Below are 14,501 nucleotides of genomic sequence, written 5' to 3' on the forward strand. Positions count from 1 at the left end.
CCAACAGAGTAAAGCCCCGAACCTAGCCTCACAGGGTTACTGGGACCGGAGCACCTGCCTTCCACACAAACACCAAAGCGCCCCGTGCGAAGGTTTTCTTCCTTCTCTGCAGCCCCGTCCTGGCGGCATCTCGCGCATCAACACACACTTGATAAGTGTTTGCTGACTCGGCTTCCCGAGAGGATCGCTTTTAATGAGACACCTGCTTTAACTAGGAGGTTCCAGGGGTGCCGGTTTGTTTAAAGACACAACCCGACCGCTTCGGAACCGAATCCACCATGTACCGACAAGACGGTCAACAGCCCATCTCCCACGTCCCAGTTGTGACGGCCAGCCTCGCGGGGGCTGTCTCCTCCTCTCCCACATCACTCCCCACTTAGACTTTCGCACCCACAGGCCTCCGATCCAGGCGTCAGAATCCTCGGAAAAACACTCGGGTGGCCCCAAAGATGCAGCCTTGGGCCGTCCCAGGGGTGCCAACGACCACAGGGCAGAGCTGGCACCAGTGGGAAACACAGATGAACCGTCGCGTGTGACAGAAATTCCCAAAGCAAACTCGGAAGCAGCCCCTCCGTTTCACCTGTAAGGGAGACGAGCAGTAAGGGGAGACTGAGTCATCACTCCCTTCCCTTCCCCGTAAGTGTCCAGTCCTTCGCCGGGACGCCGCGTGACGTGTCCGCAGAGAGAACGAATGTACTCCGCGTGCCACGGTGCTCCGCCAGCGACCGTGGGGCGTGCTCCTCGGGACCGCTGAGCTGCTGGCGTCTCAGCGGCGGGAGCACTCGTGCCCCAGGGGATTCACGTGTAACACGAGTCCAGGTGAATCTCCTCCCACATCCCGCAGACAGTCTTGATGGCCCCTGCAGCGAGGCCGGGGCCCCCGCCCTTCCCGTGACGTCTCCTCTCCTGCCCGGTCCTCCCCGGTCTTTCCGGTCCCCACACGAGTCAAGCACGCAGATAAGCACCGTAAAAGGACTCACCACCGTGCACACAGCACAGCAAAGGGACGGCTGTGAACCTCGGGAGCACGTCTTGCTGCGGCCCTGACACCTATCCTGGCCTTCCCCGGGTACAGCGGGGAGCCTCCCTCTGCCCCAGACGTGCACACGAGGGCCGTGGGGCACCCACGCCACGTACCATCAGCAGAACATTCCGGCAAGGCAAGGACAATATTAATACTGCGCAGGGCACAGATTCCGAGTCTGAGTGTTCTGTTCCCGTGGCTTAGTTTCTGCTCCACTCAGCTCAAGTAGTCACTGGAGTCCCTGAGGCCTGGGTTCACTGGCTAACACCAGTCAGTGTTCGTGAGCATCGGTCTTCACTGCTGACTCTTCACGTAACACGGCCGTCGGGCAAAGTTGGTGCCGTGGGCTTCAGGCCGGACGGGCAGACAGGCCCGAGTTCCGAGAGCGGTGCTGTCTGCATGGCCTCTGCTTATGACAGCAGAGGTGGGGACGCATTCTTGCCACACTCTCCAGCTCCTTTCCATCCACTCGCAAAGACGCCCAAGAGTCAACAACTGTTCCTTTTCTGTCCTACGGACGAAGCACCTCCCAGAGCACAAGTTCCCAACGGACCCGGGCCACCGCGTCGGGACAGAGTTCCGGCCGGCCGACACACTCACACGACACAGAGGCTGTTCTCCTGCCGTGAACCAGTGTCCGGGAACCACGTGAACACGTACCCTGATGTCAGACGAACGTCCGAACGTACAAAAGAAGCACTCAAGACAACTCATCACATGGTCCGCGTTCCGCTCACCCTAAGGGCCACCGGGCGGCCGCTCCAGCCCACCGGACGGAAGGCACGGAGACTGCCGCTTTTGGTGAAATGCAAACAAACGAGAATAGTTAGAACCCCAAATCCCGCAGCCCGTCTTGAAGAGAGGGCGGGCACGGCCCTTCAAGGGCTGACTCGGGTCTAGCGCCAGCTCCGCCACACGTCAGTGTCCTGTGCTCGCAGCTCGCCCTATGATCACATCTCTAGATAAGCCTCAAGTGTAGACCTTCAGCTCCAGTCACTACCGATGGGGTCCATCCAGGTCCTCGCTCTCAACTACGTAATAGCAGAGAAGAATCACCTACGGTCAACAAAACACGATCTCGCATCGAGCACGGCTGTATTACGAATCTCGCGTGACAGATGACTTCGGGTCAAAACTGCTCCCCTAAAATCGGTTTGGTTAAAATGACCAACCTGTCAACCTGAAAGGGAAGGGTAAGACCAATCGTCCACATGCTATGAATGCCCAATAAGGGCCAGTGGGGTCTCTGGATGGAAAAAGATGTCTTTGGTTTTTTTGCCCTTATCAAAGCAGTAACCATGCGTGTCCAGCGTAAAAGTAAATTTGTGTAAATGCAATCAGCCAACGAGGCAGTAGAACCCGGACTGTTCTCCCAGACCTGGAAGGGCGTTTTCGCTCCTGTTCTCACGGAAACCCACAGAGGGGTGAAGCACAAACGGATTCTGAACCCAAGAAACAAAGACCCCGCAGGCCAGGAGTTTCCAAGGGCCTAAAAATACAGAAGAGCAGCAGAGGCTCCCTCAACGTCCTACTGGCCTTTGCAAAAGATAATGCCACAGCCAACGATCCTAAAAAAGATTTTAATTTACAAAAATTTAACGTAATCTTCGATATTGTATCACAAAATGTCTTACCCTGCAGCCCACAGAGCATCCAGAGGCCCCCTTCGAGGCTCAGGACGGGGAGGGACCCTTTGAAGGGACTACATGGGCGCATATGAATTTTCTAGAGAGAAGCTCTGGGGTTTTCACATGAAGAACATCGTGACCAAGGTCTCTGGCAAGCCACTGCGTTACGTATGACCAGCTCCCTGCGCTAGAAAGTTCCGTCCAGCTCCTACTCTCCTTCTTAACACTCCAAACCACGAGAATTCTCTGTCCTAACTGGCAGACATGTGCCGCACGGAGATGGGCTCATCTGGATGTCCCTCTCCACCTGCTCAGACTCCAGGGCGCCCTCAGAGACCAGCTCCAATCACTCTTCCTCCAGAGGCTTTTCCAGACGCCTCAGCCGGAATCCACCTTTCCTACTCTCACTGAGCCACCTGCCGACTTTTACACGGGCATTCAACGTGGCGTACATTCAGACTCGATGTTAAAGGCTGCACCTGTCTCCCCAGCTGGTCGGAGCACCTGAAGGGTAGAGACTAGGCCGGATTCATCATAACTGACCCTTTCCCCACCGGCACCGAGCACACCAACGTGGGTGTATGGCCAAAAAGTGGGTGTGGAATGTTTGTTTCAGTGACCACCAGTTCTAACAATCTCATTCTTCACAAGGTTTCTAAACCAGCCACACAACGACACTCTAGGAAGGCCCACCTCTGGGTGGTTAGATGCTACTCACGCAATTGTGTGAGTATTGGGATTTCTAGTTCACAAAACAAAGGCTAATGTATGTCGAATGGCTTACGTTGTATTCACTTTTTTTTTAAGTTTATTAACTTATTTTGAGGGGGGCAGGGAGGGGTACAGAGAACCCCAAGCAGGCTCTGCACTAACAGCACAGGGCCCGAGGACACAGGGCTAGAACTAGCAAACCATGAGACCATGACCTGAGCAGAAATCAAGAGTCAGATATTTAACTGCGCCACCTGGGTGCCCATGTTGTATTAACTTCTAACTCGATGTGGGATTCAGTCGTCACAAGGAGCTCCTGAAAGCACAGATGAGGGGGGCTAGAGCCACTGGGAGAGAAGGCCAAGCTGGTCTGAAGCCTTCTCCACAAAGGCCCAGGCACCTGCCGTCACCAGAGGGGTTACTGACGAAGTTCTGAGGCAGCACATACACAAACTTTAGGGACAGCCCGCCCAGGAAGTGAGACACTACCATGTTTAAGATTACAAAGATAAAAACAATGAATACGAAGTCTTACCGGGAGTATCTACAGGAAGCCAAAGCAACTAACAGATTCAAATAATCCACTGCAGAGGGTAGTGTGAGGGGATGAAGTTAAGGAAATGAGAGGCTCACATGCAGGCACAACTGTGATCATGGAGGAGGAGGCCTGGGCCTGGAGTCAAAAGACCAGGATGACAGAAACTTCTGGTTCCACAGATGCAGTAGCCCCATTCCTCCCGGGTCCCCTCCTTACAACGAAAGACACTCAGGACGGAACACAGTGAGCACGCGCAGGAAAGCCGGCGGAGACAAGGCAGCAGGAGGCCCGGGACTTCGGGCCCGAGGAGCCACTTGGCAGGAAGCTCGCCAGGTGTCCTTGCCGCCTACCTGTCTGGGACAGGGTGCTGCACAGCCTCCAAGCTCGAGCAGCCAAATGGCACAGATGGAAACAGCTCCCAGAAAAGCTGTTCCTCCCAGCAGAAGGCCTGGGAAAAGGGTGGTCTCACAACAGAAAACCCGCATCTGTCACCCCCTGGGTTCCAGCAGGCTCATCTCCCGCTTCCCTTCGGGGCCCTGCACAACCAGGGAGCAACTTCCAAGCGGCCAAGCAAGATCTCCTCTCCTGTCCCCTGCCTAGAGATGCAGGATGTGCTCAACTCCCCGACCAGGGCGGCGTCAGTGGGGCGCTGAGCCTCTACCCCGACCCAGGCACAGGCGGGCAGGAAAAGGAGGGGGGAGGCTGGGCGGGTCACCACTCCGCTGCTCCTAATACTCCCTGGTATCAGCCAGGCCAGGAGTAGCTGATGTCACATCCCACTCAACAAGGCAACAGAGGCTCAGGGACCCGGAGGTCAGCAGTTAAGAGCCAAGTGACACTCCTATCACCAGAGTCTCAGAAGGAAGGGACAAAGAGTGGGGCCGAAAAAGTATTTTTAGAAATAATGGCTGGACACCTCCCAAGTTTGGCGAAAGACACAAACGCACAGATTCAGGAAGCTGAGCAAACCCTAAATATAATAGGTCGAAAGAACCTATGTCAAGACAAATCATAGTTCAACTCTGGAAACTGAGACAAATGAGCAATCTTAAACGCAACCGGAGAGATAGGACACCTTTACTGAGAGCAATTCGAGGGACAGCAGATTTCTCATCCACACCAGGGGAGGCCAGAAGAATAAGGCACCTCTTTCAAGTACTAAAAGAATGTGTCAACTGTGAATTCCATAGCTGGCACCGAGATCTCAAGGACGAAGGGGGAGTAGAGACATTCTCGGATGCAGGAGACCTGAATTTGTTGTCCACTAGCCCACCCTTAAGAATGGCTAAAGGAAGTTTTCCAAACACAAAGCTCAGAACTGCAGGAAGAAAAGACCATCAGAGTAGGTAAAAATAGGGGTGAATCTAACAAACCATCCCACTTTTCACAAGTTTCTTAAATCTTATTTGATGACTGACAGAAAGCCCTGTGATGTGGTGCTCCGAGTATAACAAGACTTAAAACGTTGATATTTAAAAAGTGAGGAGGGTAAAAGGATCTAGAGTAAAGGTCCCACACTTCACTGACGGTTGTAAAACACGGATGCCAGCACCCTAAGCTACGCACGTACACGGTAAGCCCAAGCAACCAACAAGAAAGTAAACAAAGCTTTAATTGACATATAATCACCAAATGATCAAGACGGAATCCTAAAACATGTTTAACCCACAGGAAAATAAAAAACAGAAGAAACAAACAAAAAATTAACAAAATGGGAGGCTTATGCCTTAACAGATTAATCACTTTACCTTAAATGTAAATGGCCGAAATACACAAATTAACAAAGATGGACAGAGTGAAGAAAATAGGACATAACAATATTCTGTCTATAAGATACTCACTTCGAAACAACAATGTGGGTAGGTCAAAGGGATGGAAAAAATACAGCAGGAAAGCATTCATTAAAAAAAAAAAGAGTCGCTATATTAAAATATCTGATAAGGTAGGGCAGAGGAGATTACTAGAGACAAAGAGGGAGATTACATAATGACAAAAGGATCAATCCACCAGGAAGTCCTAATAATCCTAAATGTTTATACACCACACAACAGTCTCAAAATGCATGAAGCAAAAACTAAGAGCTAAAGGAGAAACATCCACAATTGTATTTGGGAGACTTTCACACCTCCCTTTCAGGAACCGACAGAAATAGTGAACAGTCAGCAAGGATACAGAACATGACACCCCCATCAACAACAGTACCTAACGGACATAAGTAGAAAACTCCACCCAACAAGAGATGTGCATTTTTTTTTTCAAGTGTCCATGAACATTCACCAACAAAGGCCCACAGAATATATACCATGATAGACCATATACTGGGTCGTAAAACAAACCTTAAATATTTCAAAGAATTGAAATCATACCAAGTATGTTCTCTGACCGTAATAAACTCATAGAAATCAATAAACAGGAAAAACTCGAAACTCTTGGATTCTACAATACATTTCTAAATAATCTGTGGGTCAAAGAAAGTATCTGAAAAAGAAATACACACATGAACATGAACAAAAGTTCAAATGCAACATATCAAAATATGTGAACACAGCTAAAGCAGTGCTGAGTGGGAAATTTATGGCACATACTAGAAACGAGGAAAGGTCTCAAATAAATATCCAAATCTCTACCTCAAAAAACAGAAAACAAAAAAAAAAGAGCAAATAAACCCGAAGGAAGTAGAAGGAAATAAGGACAGAAATACGGGATATTGAAAACAGGGAAGCCATAAAGAAAAGTTAATGAAATAAAAAGCTGCTTCTTCAGGGAAAAAAAAATCATTAAAAGCGATAAGCCTCTAAGAAGACTGACAAAAATACAAGACAGAAATCACCAACACCAGAAAAGAAACACAAGACAGGCCTCTCACCATTCTCATTCAACAAAATACGGGGACTTCTAGCCACCGCAGTAAGGCCAAGAAAAAGAACGAAAGCATAGCTATTGGGAAAGAAGAAATAAAGGTGTTCATTTGCAGATAACAGGATGATCCATAGAGAAAATCCCAAGGAATCTATAGGAAAGCCCTTAGAACTGTTGAGTGTATTCGCTCAGCTTATAGGACACAAAATCAAGACACACGTATCAATGGCATTGCTGAAGAAGAACAAGGAGCATGTGGAAACTGACAACAAAAGCGCTGTATCATTTCCAGTTGCTCTAAGGAAAACAAGATACTTAATATACACTTAAAACACATACCAGATCTGTATGCTAATAATCGCAAAACGCTAATAAAGAAATCAAAGGCTGAAAGAAAGACATACCATGTTCATGGACTGGAAGACTCAACATAGTCGAGCGGTCAATTCTCCCCCAAATGATCTATAGGTTTCATGCAACTGCTATCAAAATCCCAGCAAGATTTTTTTTTTATAGACCCAGGCGAGCGTATTCTAAGACACATCTAGAAATCCGCAGGCCCTAGAATACCTGAAACAATCTTCAGAAAGGGAAATGAGGTGGGAGACACCACTCTATCTGATGCTAAGGTCTTCCGCATAGGTATAGTAATCAACAGAACGTGATAACGGCAGGAGGAGAGACACACAGATCAGTGGAACGGAATAGAGAACTCAGAACTAGGTCCACACAAATATGCCCAACTGGTTTCTGACAAAACTGCAAAAGCAATTCAAAGGAAGGACAGTCTTTTCACCAGATGGTGTTGGAACAATTAAGCATTCAAAGCAAAAAAACAACAAAAAACAAAAAACTTCCATCCAAAACTCACACATTTTCATGGGATAATTAACTCAAAATGGATCAGGGACTCAAATGTACAATGTAAAACTACCAAACTTACGGGAAAAAAAATGGATTGGGATCTGGAGCTAGGCAAAGAGTTCATAGCTTTGATACCCAAAGTGTTACCTATAAAGGGAAAAACTGATAAGCTTGCTTCATCAGAAAAAGTTCTGCTCTATGAAAGCCCTTGTTAAGAGGATGAAAAGCAAAGCTACAGACGGGGAGGAAACAGTTGCAAACCATAAAACGTGGCAAACGACCAGTATCTAGAATGTATAAAAAACCTCTCCAAGCATTCACTAGCAATAAACCACAATAAATAACAAACCATAAAAACAAGCAACCTCTAGAAATAGAAAATAGGTAAAAAAAAAAAAACCACCAAGAGGCACCGCACCAAAGAGGATATAGGGGCGGCAAATAAACACAGGAAAAGATGTTCTGCACCATGAGCTATTAGGGAAAGGGAAATGAAGACAGCGAGGAGACAGCTCTTGCCCACCTATCAGGGTGGCTGACACAGCGAAAGGACACCAGATGCCGGCGAGGATACGGAGAACCCGGGTCACTCAGACACCGCCGGTGGGAACGTGAAAGGGTACAGGCACTCCAAAAAGTTCGCCGTTTCTTATCACGTTAACCACACCGTTGCCACACGACCGAGCAACTGGGCTCCTGGGCACTTATCCCAGACACGTGAAGATGTGTGTACGAACGTGTACGTGAATGTGCAGAGCACATTTCCTCACAACAGGCAGAGAACTGGAACCCAGAGGCCTTCGACAGGTGAACGGTTACGTGGTGGCCTGTGGTAAATCCACACCACGGATCCTACCCGGCAAACGGAAGGCGCAAACTGTTTCCGACACACACAACTTGGGTGATTCTCCAGGTGGAATGATAAAAAGAGGTCATGTTCTGCATGGCTCCGTTGGTACAATATTCTCGAATGAATAAAACTCGTAGAATTGGAGAAATGATCAGTTCTTGCCAGGGTCAGGGAGGGGCGGCCAGGAAAGGCGACCTAAGGGACCCTTGACGGTGACGGGAATATTCTGTATCTTGACTTGCGTGGCGTCGGTATCCTGGTCGTGACGCTGCGTCACATTTTGCAAGATGTTATCACAGAAGGTAACAGGATAGAGGGTACGTGGGCCCTCCATATTATTTCTCACAACAGGATGGGACTCCACAATTATCCCCAAAATTACAGTTATAAAAATAAAAATCTGTTCCCAGCTCTGCCACCTGCTACGCAGGTAGCTGACCTTGAACAGACTTTGAACTCCCCATCCTCAGTGTTCTCACGGCTAAATGGGACAATACCTCCCGAAACCTGAGAAAAACTAAATGTCACTTATGAAGGATGTGGCAACGCGCACGGCACACAGTACTTCAACAACAGCCTGTGAACGCTGAATCTATGCGTAGACACAAAAAGTTTTCTAAATCGTACCATTCAAATGCCCACCACTGCAGCCGCTGCAGAGCAATTAATCTGAAAGGTCTCCTCCCAAAGTGATCAGTCAAAACATGGCGTGGGGGGGGGGGGGGGGGGGAGAATTTGTGGTTTTAAACTGAAAAAAGAATTCCTAACTAGCCACTGAACTAGTCACAGACAAAGTGAGTTTAAAATGGAGTTGCGGTGAGTTAAAAGCTGGGAAGGAAAAGAAGAGACCGACTAACAAACCTAATATTTCTGTTGAGAAGGAAGTCAGTGGAGGTTAGCGCTTGCATGCACTGGGAGAAGGTTAGGAGTGAGTTCCCTCAAACGCACTCAACACAGTCATTTAAGACTCTACGTTGCTCAACATTTTCTCTAACTCCCGAGTTAAAAGTGGGAGAAAGTCAGTCACATCCTTGTGCTTCTTTCTACACCTGCCTGGCGTGGAGGTTCGGAGAAGCAGCCGAAACGCAGCCTGGCTCTGAGACAGAGGAAGACAATGAAATGCACTTTACCCCAGAAGATGAGGGGAATTTTAAACACACAGTGTATCCCCGGGAATCACACTGGGCTCCTGGCCTTTAACGTTGGTGAAGACTGCCCAGAGCAGACCCACAGAGGCTTTTGAAAGAGGTGAAAAGGAAGGAGTGTTTTGTCATTGAAATGATTCTCTTCCCGTCAGTCCCCTCAAGATCCTCAAAGAGCTGCTTCTACTAAAATGAGAGATTTTCCTAACAAATACAGAAAGCGGGGATACCAGGCCGAGCCTGGAGGCTTAGACGCAGGGTTTCGGCTTCCAGGGGGTGGACTCACTTACCCCCGGGGCCTGGAACTTCTTCCTCGGGGGTGAAGTGAGAGGCACCGGATGGGTTTCTACAGCCCTCTGCTACATTTAAAGTCCCTGGGGGCACCGTAAACTCTCGTCTCCAGACAGCCGTCTGGTATGACAAACTCTCCCCTGCTTGAGACATACCTGCTTTCCCCACAATGAGCCTGGGAAGGAGTAGGTGAGAGGGCAGTGAGAGGGGGTAGCGATACAGTAAAAACAAGCACATAAAAAATCATAAACAGGGGCGCCTGGGTGGCGCAGTCGGTTAAGCGTCCGACTTCAGCCAGGTCACGATCTCGCGGTCGGTGAGTTCGAGCCCCGCGTCGGGCTCTGGGCGGATGGCTCGGAGCCTGGAGCCTGTTTCCGATTCTGTGTCTCCCTCTCTCTCTGCCCCTCCCCCATTCATGCTCTGTCTCTCTCTGTCCCAAAAAAAATAAATAAACGTTGAAAAAAAAAATTAAAAAAAAAATCATAAACAAACCGCCCAAATGACTCTAAGGGCAGGAGAGAATCTACGTTGGGCTGCTCCCGGTCCGTTTTCTCCAGATTTCCTTTCCGGGGAGCCCTGCAGCACAGACTCCCAGCAGAGAGAGACCAGAATCCAGACTTGGTCAACTCTACAGCTTTTCTGTTTTGTTTTGTTTTGCCCAAAACCGCCAAGAATAAGACGAGCAGGGGAATAGGAGAGCCAGTCGATTGTGCACACCACGCTGGAGATCCACTAAAGGGTGCAGAGCAAGGAATTCACTTGTACCGTCACGCGAACACACACAACGGCGACGGGGCAACGCGGGGGGCTGTGAGCACAGGCTGGGGTTACCCGAGGGTGTCAAGCAAGCAGTTACCGACTCGTGGCTTCGGTAAGCGGACCGCGGTGGTTTCTAAAGCGAGGCCTTCTCCTTCAGCGACAAACGCTAAGCCCCTTCCTAACGAAGTTCTCCGCGGTCTGGGGTTGACTTCCAGCCCCAGGGCAGGCGTGTGGGTGACCCGAGCGCTGAGGCTGGGGGAGGGGGCGTGGGTACGCGCACTTCGCTCTACTCCCTGCACGTTGTGCAGGCGGCAAGTTCTCAGTTCCCAAGCGGAGCCGGCCGGCCGGCCTCCTCTCCGGTCTACACCGCTCTCCGGCGCTTGCGGGGAGGGCAGGGCGAGGACGGCTCCCTGACCCCGGGAGGCCGGCTGTGGGAAGCGCGCAGAAGCCGTCCTGTAAGGGCGCGTCCCCGGCGCGGCGTCCAGGAGGGGCCCGCCCACCGTCCCCATCCCCCGAAGTTGGCCAGCTTTTCCGCGTCTCGGCCCCCGGCCCCCACCCCCCTCCCCCCCAGACGGGCAGGGGCGCAGGCCATTATCGCGCTGCGGCGCCGAAGGGGTGAGCATCCCCGGCCGGACACCCTCCCCGCCAAAGCCGGGGTCAAGCGGCCCGCACCTGGCCGCACCTGGGCGCAGGTGCGCGGGCGGGGACGCCGAGGCGCGCGCACCTTGAGGATGTTGTCGAAGATGGTGTCGCGGAACTCGAGCAGCGCCTTCTGGTCGAACTCGCGGCCGTGGATGATGCGCATCTGCTTGAGGAAGGTGGACTTGCCGCTCTCGCCCGCGCCCAGCAGCAGGATCTTGACGAGGCGCCGCACGGCGCGCCGCTCGCGGGCCAGCCCCGCGTCGATGTCCCGGCTGCGCCGCCGCGCCTCGCGCTCCGCGTCGCGGGCCCCGCTGCCGCCCGCCCTGCGCTCGCGGGCCCCGCCGGCCTCGGCCGGCAGCAGGCAGCGGCTGAGGGTCCGCACCACGCCGGACATGGCCGCTCAGGCCATGGACCCCGCCGCGGGCGAGGCGAGCCCCGCGCGGCAGCCGGCCGCTCCCTCAGGCCGCGTCCGTCCGCCGCCGCCGCCGCCGCCCCGAGGCCCGCTCTCGCCCGCCGCTCGGCCCCGGCGGAGGGGCGGGGCGGCGCGGCCGGGGCCCGGCGATTGGGCCGGCCGCCGTCCATCCGGACGAATGCGCCCTCCGATTGGGCCGTGTGGCGCCGGGAGGCGGCCGTCCCTCTGGCCCTCGGGGCGGGGTCGGCGCCGAAAGAGGCGGGATCTTTGGGGTGGGGGCGCTTCTCATTGGGCATCTGGGATGAGGTTCTTTCTTTCAGAATGAAAGGGAGGCGGGGCCGCCGGGGAGGAGGGGCGGCCGTCCGCCATGACCAATTATAATTGCTCTGGGGTCACGTCAATCACGGGGAACAGGCTTGGGATTGGGAGATCGACGAAACGGGGCGGGACCAGAAGTGCCAGGTGTACAGAAAGATTCTCCCTGAGTTCCCAGATTGGGTCAACCTGTGAGACCAGGCGTCTTGCTAAGTGGACTTAACGTTGCCCGAAAATGCAGAAATAAGAGGTGCAGCTGCTCGTCTTATGTTTGCAGAGAAAGCTGTTCCTAAACCATTTTCCTTCCTTTCCTTCCTTCCTCCGCAGGGGGGGAGGGACGCACACACAGTTTTAAACAAATGCACCCTTTGAGAGTGCCATGGCCTCTGGGCGTCTGTCTTCCGTAAAAGTTAGCTAATCATCCAAACTAGAAGCCCCCCGAAAAAGTCTTACGTAGCACAGTAATTGGGAGTGGGGTCTGCAGTTGCTGGGTCTGAGTTCGAATCTTTCCTCAATCCCTCACTACTTGCACAGCCTTTTAGGCAGCTCCCCCCCCCCCCAGCCACATACCCCGTTTTTAGCTTCAGTCTCTGCAAAATGGGGCGACGATAGCAACCACCTCACGGTTATGAAGATACGAATAGAGAACATTGACTTGAGAAACACTTACCATGCTGCCAAGACCCCAGTAAGTTCTTGCTAAGAGTTAGCTGATCTTATTAGAGATTCTTACCTGTCCCAGGTTGAAGTGTGGTCAGGATCCCTGGAAGGAGTTCAGGTATCTCTTAATCTCCAGGTGACCGGCCAGATTGGGGACCCATTGCCCGTTAAAAGATAAACTGGGGCATATTACAATTTTTAAGAATTTGCAGTATTTTAGCAAAAATTGATTCAAATCAGGACGAGCCAAACCAGAAGCGGTTAACGCTCCCCACAGTGGAGCCAGGGAAAAGACTTATAGAGAAAGTGCCTGGAGGAAAGAAAGGAAATTGATTGGTTGTAGCTTGAAGGCAAGTTGGCGGTTTGTGACTGGTTGTGTTGACCCTTCCGATTTTGTAACCTTGAGGCTTCGATTTTGGCTTGCTTTCCTAAGCCACCACCACCGCATTAAAGCCACGTCAGTCTAATGGCCTCCTTTTAAAATTAATTTAGCAAGTCTTAAAGATCATCCTGTCCAAACTGCCCTGCTCATCAGGTGTATAAAATAAAAACCAGCTTGCAAACGACTGACAAGGTTCCACACAAGGGCCACCCAGAGCTGGGCTCTCTTTCACTGTGTCACCATCTCTGATTAGAGAGCGGTGAGTGATAGAATAAGCGATTTGCGAACGTTATGTCATCTGGTTGTACAGATAACGTTAAGCACACCTATGAGAACGCCGGGCACTGGGGAGGTTTGGAGAGGAAGTTGGAGACGGAAAAGATACATTCTTTGTGTCAAGAAACTTGCACGAAAGTTAGGGAGCCAGGCTGCTCAAGTCCCCGAGCACAGGGAACGCTAGGGGAATCCCTAGTTTCTGCCACAGAACCAGGGTCTTGAAGGATCTAAACTCCCCAGGGACCTTGAGTGCTGATTGGATATGTGGCATGTCATTTATTGAGGCGTGAATTTGTATCACTTATGAGTCAACACACCATCTAGTACTCTGTCATCCTTCACAAATGATGGAGAAAGTCTTGTTTCTTTGTAAAAGTACCCTTCCACAGAAAGACGCACACTAGTGTTATATAACAGAAGTAGAAAGTCGGAGGCCTCAGAAAGCAATGTGTCTGAAAAAGAAAATAGGAATTTTGAACAATTAAACAGGAAAATGTAGAATTCAGCAGTGGACCAGAGTGAGCTCTTCATTAAGAGAGACTGTGAAAAGGTGATTCACAAAACACTTAGCACTTAGCAAGTGCTCCAGACAACATTTACAAACAAATTTATATCCTTATAAATAACTTTATGTCTGGGGCACCTGGGTGGCTCAGTCGGTTAAGTGTCCAACTTTGACTCAGGTCATAATCTTGTGGTTCGTGAGTTTGAGCCCCGCGTCCGGCTCTGCACTGAGAGTGTGGTGCCTGCTTCAGATTCTGTGTCTCCCTCTCTCTCTGTCCCTCCCCTGCGCACACTCTGTCTGTCTTTCTCTCTCAAAAAGAAATAAACATTAAAAATTTTTAAAATTAAATAACTTTATGTCTGTGTTGATGCAATTATTACATAGTGTCCAGTTTGGGGTTTCGACAAAGTTTCTGGACATATCCTTTAGATTTGTCATAGGGTTCACGTGCTTGAAGTAAACAAGCTGATCTGTGTCCTTAAGAATAATCTCTTAATTATCCCCTACATATGTATGACATGTTACGGTTTTTGAAGTGCTTCCACATACACGGCCTTCTCATTTGTCCTGTGAACACTGCTGGGAGGGAGGCAAGGCAGAGACGATTGTGATCCCTGGATCCCAGGGAGTTAATGTCGCGTGT

The 14,501-nt window shown here is 50.8% G+C and overlaps 1 protein-coding gene across 1 annotated transcript in view; it reads right to left on the minus strand.

Annotated features, from left to right (window-relative positions):
- GNA12 (G protein subunit alpha 12) overlaps positions 1 to 11,808 on the minus strand; it is a 107,586-nt gene extending 95,778 nt beyond the window's left edge. Inside the window, exon 1 of the mRNA XM_047837855.1 lies at positions 11,391 to 11,808. Coding sequence (XP_047693811.1) covers positions 11,391 to 11,702 — 312 coding nt within the window. The 5' untranslated portion in view covers positions 11,703 to 11,808. The remainder of the gene's footprint in view (positions 1 to 11,390) is intronic.
- Between the last annotated feature and the right edge of the window lie 2,693 nt (positions 11,809 to 14,501).

The sequence above is a fragment of the Prionailurus viverrinus genome, chromosome E3 (genome assembly GCF_022837055.1).
Source record: "Prionailurus viverrinus isolate Anna chromosome E3, UM_Priviv_1.0, whole genome shotgun sequence".
Taxonomy (NCBI): Eukaryota; Metazoa; Chordata; class Mammalia; order Carnivora; family Felidae; genus Prionailurus; species Prionailurus viverrinus.